General features: G+C 35.7%; 1 protein-coding gene across 1 annotated transcript; it reads left to right on the forward strand.

The window, feature by feature from the left end:
- Positions 1-1,150: 1,150 nt before the first annotated feature.
- On the forward strand, positions 1,151-4,281 carry LOC126797655 (probable protein phosphatase 2C 34). Its single transcript, XM_050524335.1, has 6 exons — positions 1,151-1,527; positions 2,424-2,732; positions 2,835-3,158; positions 3,253-3,370; positions 3,469-3,692; positions 3,922-4,281. Exons 2-6 carry the CDS (start codon positions 2,484-2,486, stop codon positions 4,135-4,137), a joined length of 1,131 nt encoding a protein of 376 aa, XP_050380292.1. The 5' UTR covers positions 1,151-1,527; positions 2,424-2,483; the 3' UTR covers positions 4,138-4,281.
- Positions 4,282-4,840: the final 559 nt, after the last annotated feature.

Raw genomic sequence — 4,840 nt, forward strand, 5'->3', positions numbered from 1 at the left:
TAATTTCTGGTTTATTGACTAATAAAATTATATAATATTCCATAATATCTAACTACTGGTTCGTTCCTGTATTATGTATGGGATTTAGAATAGATTAACCATGTTATTAGATTATGCTTGTGGTTTGGAACATGGTTAGTTTGATATCTTCAATGCATTAGCAAATGGTTACTAGTCACTACAAAGCCAGGTGTACCGTAGAGCATGTATTAATTAAGTGGACATTCTATTAGTTTAATACAACTTTTATGCAGTATTTTAGTGAATGTGACATACTTCGAAGTTGAATTTTTTTTTTAACAAGCACGAAGTTAAAGGTTAATAACCTGCAAAACTATAGCTGACATTTTCATCCAGATTCCAATTTTGTGGGTATGATGTCTATATATTAAGAGTATCATTGCACCTCTGTTTCTGAGAAGATATTTCAGTTTGGCTACAAATCATTGACTGCCTTGAACTCGACCCGTAGGACATGATAATTGCATAAACCCACAAAAGAATCATTTCCAGTCTGTATTTCATATGGAAAAGACATTTATCCAAACAACATGTGAACAAGCTAGGTATTACGTACACGCACACATAGTATGTACATACTATGAAGGAGGATTTAGATCATTCCACTGCTACATCTATTTCTGATGATATTATTTTAATGTGCATTTACGATATACAATATATAAAAATTTAGTAATAACAAATAGATCGATCAATTGAGGAATAGTGTAATTCAGCTCCTTATACTTAGTCAAGGATAAACAAACAACTTAGCGTAATGTCGAGTTAGTCGACATTAGTACACCTTTGATGTATCGATTGTGTTAATATTATAATACTTTTCTTATTTATAACTCTTGATATGATTCGTACCAAAGAAGCACTTGAAAAAACAATAAATGACGTAACAGGTAAATTATCATAATTCTCATCCAACTTCAACATCAAGGAATTGTACTAGATTGTGCCATTTCAATGACTATACGATCTACCAATAAAGTTCTTGATTCAAGAATCAATAGTGCACAGGACAAAAACGTGACCCTGTACACTATATATATACTATTTACTTCTTTGTATTTCATAACCAAAGTAGAAATTACAAGCCTTCTTGCATATATAAACGGGGGCAAAGGAGCTCAACTAGTTTTGGAAGCCGAATAAAGCGAAACTAGCAGAGCTTCTCTATATATTTACTGACGTCGAGTTTTGTATCGAGCATCAAAGCTTGTGCTTTGTATTCTTGTCCTTCGAAAAATATCATCATCTATATTTTCAGTACCAAACAAAAACCTAATCATTCACCAGGTTAAGGAGAGAGAGAGAGAGAGGTTCACGGTGGGTACAGCTATGGCTTCTGATCGATCTCTATCTTCATTCCTTCAAAGTCTCAGCTGGGCTTGTCGGGGTGAGTTCCGGTCGGTGAAACCTGTTTTTCGGCAACTGCGTCAGGTTCCGGAAGGTTTCTAGCTTATTACCCTCCGATATTTGTGGCCCAAGACTCCCCAACTTGGCTGAAACATCAAGGTTTTTCACGTCAACTTTGTTCGGTATTTTTGTTTTGTTCGGTTTTTCTTTTGTTTTGTTCGGTTTTTCGGGCAGAGAAAATGAAAGAAGTTTTGTTCTTTTGGTAGTTGAGAAGTTCAAGTTGAGTTCTTTGTGTTTCATATCTGGTTTTGTTTGGTAAATGAGGAGTTGAGCTGGAAACGAAGGTTGAAGCCAAACTTGTTTCTATGAATTTTTTTTTCATAAAAGTTTTGATCTGGGTTTTACAGGATTCATGGGAAAATAGTGAAAATGACAAAAAAATGAGAATTTTCATTATTCTTTTTCCTTTTTTGCTTTCTAAGTTTAGATAAGTCTACGTATATTCTCAGTTCATCATATATTCTTGTATTTTTATGTTAGCTTTCTCATTGGGTCAGCTTTTTCTTCACTTCTCAATCTGAATATGGTAGAATTTATAGAAATAAGATAAAAGCAAAAGAATAATCATTTCCCCATTATATTACTGGATCTTAGAAGTTTAGCAGCCAAAGATTTGATTAGTAAAAGTAGCATTCAAGCTCTTGTGGCTGTGGATATGGTTTGGTTTTATTTTTTCATTAAAAACTCATATAAAGTACATTAATTCTGAATCGATCAATGCTGGAATTGCATACAAGCATGAATATTCTCTGCAACTTCTGAGATTCTTTCACCGTTCCGAGTCAGCTAGATCATGTCCTTTAGTCGTCACAGTATCTATCTATCGCTCAATTTAAGGTGAAATGAGTACATGAAGAATGTTATAATATATACAATGGGAATAAACTAAAAGGCTACAAACATGAAATGTATTTGAAGCTTTTCTTGGCCTTCTTCTTCCTCTTTATAAGATGCAATGCATACTTGCTTATAAAGTAATGTTGACTGTTGTTCAGATTTCGAGTCTGCGCGCAATTTTTTCAATTGGGTTGGCGTGGAATTGAGTACTAGTTAAGATGGGGCACTTATCATCCATGTTCAGTGGACTGGTGAGATCGTTGTCGATGAAGAAGGGGAAGAATAATTCTGGATGTAAATGTAATGTGAGAGAAGCTGCAGAGGCAATGGTAAAGGAGGCGAAGAAGAATGATTTGATACTCCGAACTTCTGGAACTGTCAATGTTGATGGCTCAAATAATTTGGCTTCAGTTTTTAGCAAGAGAGGCCAGAAAGGGATCAACCAGGACTGCTGCATTGTGTGGGAGGTAAGCATGCTCATTGTAAACTGATCACCTGAATCATTTGTCCGATGAGGTTACAATTTGCTCACTTAGCTCTATTGAACTAATAGTTTTGTTTGATCTTAGGAATTTGGTTCCCAAAAAGACATGATGTTTTGTGGGATCTTTGATGGGCATGGACAATGGGGACATTTTGTGGCGAAAAGGATCAGAGAAACAATGCCGCCCGCTTTGTTGTGTAATTGGCAAGAAACACTAGTAGCTCATGCTTCACTAGATCCAGACTTGAAGGAGTTGGACTTGGAATCAGATAAAAAGTATGATCAGAGGTTTAACATATGGAAGCACTCCTATATTAAAACTTGTGCTGCTGTCGATGAAGAGCTTGAGCAAGATCCTAAAATCAATTCCTTTTACAGTGGTACCACTGGTCTCACCATTGTCAGACAGGTGTTAATTCATTTGGTTTTGATATTTTGACAATTTAGCATAATGCATAGTCAGCATAGATGGAAGTATATCCTGATATTGTGCTTGATATTAGGGTGATCTTATTGTTATATCAAATGTTGGTGATTCTCGAGCTGTTTTGGGTACAACTTTAGAAGATGGAAGCTTGGCAGCAATTCAGCTTACTGTTGATTTCAAGCCCAATTTACCTGGTCAGTGTCCATTTCTTCTGTGAAAATTGAGAAATGAGTAATATTGAAAACTGATACTTACTTTTATGTGTTTCGTGCATTTTTGTGTATCTATGCAGAGGAGGCTGAGAGAATAACTCAAAGAAATGGGAGAGTGTTCAGTTTAGATGATGAAACAGGAGTTCATCGGTTGTGGCTACCTTATGAAGAGACACCGGGACTAGCAATGTCCAGGGCTTTCGGCGACTACTGTGTCAAGGACTTTGGACTTATTTCTGAGCCTGAAGTCACTTACAGAAACATAACAAGCAGAGATCAATTTGTTGTTCTAGCAACTGATGGGGTATGAACAAACCAGAACTAATAATACTTACAGCTAGGTTCAGTAACACTTCTGATCAATGCTTTTGTTACAAGTTTTGTTATAACTTATAACTACTTCTGAGGAAATATTCACTTGAAAACACAATCTAGGAAGCTAGGATAGCACTCCCAAGTACTCCTCTACAAAGCATTAAAAAACGCTTTTACAATCTTAGTAGCTGTTATTGATTTGAGTTTGTTACTTGTAGGTATGGGATGTGGTTTCGAACGAAGAAGCAGTCGAAATTGCGGCTTCAACAGCGGATAGGGAGAAGTGCGCCAAGCGACTGGTGGAATGTGCAGCTGCAGCATGGAAAAAGAAAAGGAGGGGTTATGCAATGGATGACATTTCTGCTATTTGCCTCTTCTTTCATTCTTCTTCCTCGTCATCACATCAGGTTCACCCCATTAGTACACCTAAATAGGCTCATCAGCAAAGAATACTGCTAGCTGATCGAGCTCTCTGTTTATCTTGTAACTTGTCACTGGATCATAGTTCGATTAGATATTTAGTTTGATATGCACAATCCCAATCATTGTCATTCTTACCGGCATTATAGATTTGCTGGAAATGTAAGTGTCCCCAAGTCCTTGGGCCATTTCTTTCAATTTACATGAGCCCAAACCGAAGGATTACTAATCATTCATAAATTATTAAATTTCATATTAATGAAATTGACAAAAAAAAACTAATATGCTCATGAAATTTACAATCATTCATGGATTCATATTACAGAAGCTCTACCTACCTCATTGAAACATACATCATTTTAAAATTCAAGTAATTTACTGTTCAGGGAAGTAATCTGCAAGTATTAACTGTTAAAATGTGCAATATCTGGAAATTTTATTACCAACGACCAGGGCATGGTAAAGGAATATAGCTGGTCAGAAAATTAGATAATATTCCTTACGAGACAAATAGCGACTATGCTGATATTAAATTATTAATGCACAATGGTTTTAATGTTTTACCAATTTTGGGAGATTTTATAACGTAACAATATCTGAAAATTAATAATGTGGGATGCAGGTGAATAGTTGAAAATTAGTTACCCTGACAAGGGTGGGTGAAAAGGCTTTGCCAGTAAAGGAACATTAACTTACAGTTACAGTCTTACACTAAGT

The sequence above is a fragment of the Argentina anserina genome, chromosome 6 (genome assembly GCF_933775445.1).
Source record: "Argentina anserina chromosome 6, drPotAnse1.1, whole genome shotgun sequence".
Classification (NCBI taxonomy): Eukaryota; Viridiplantae; Streptophyta; class Magnoliopsida; order Rosales; family Rosaceae; genus Argentina; species Argentina anserina.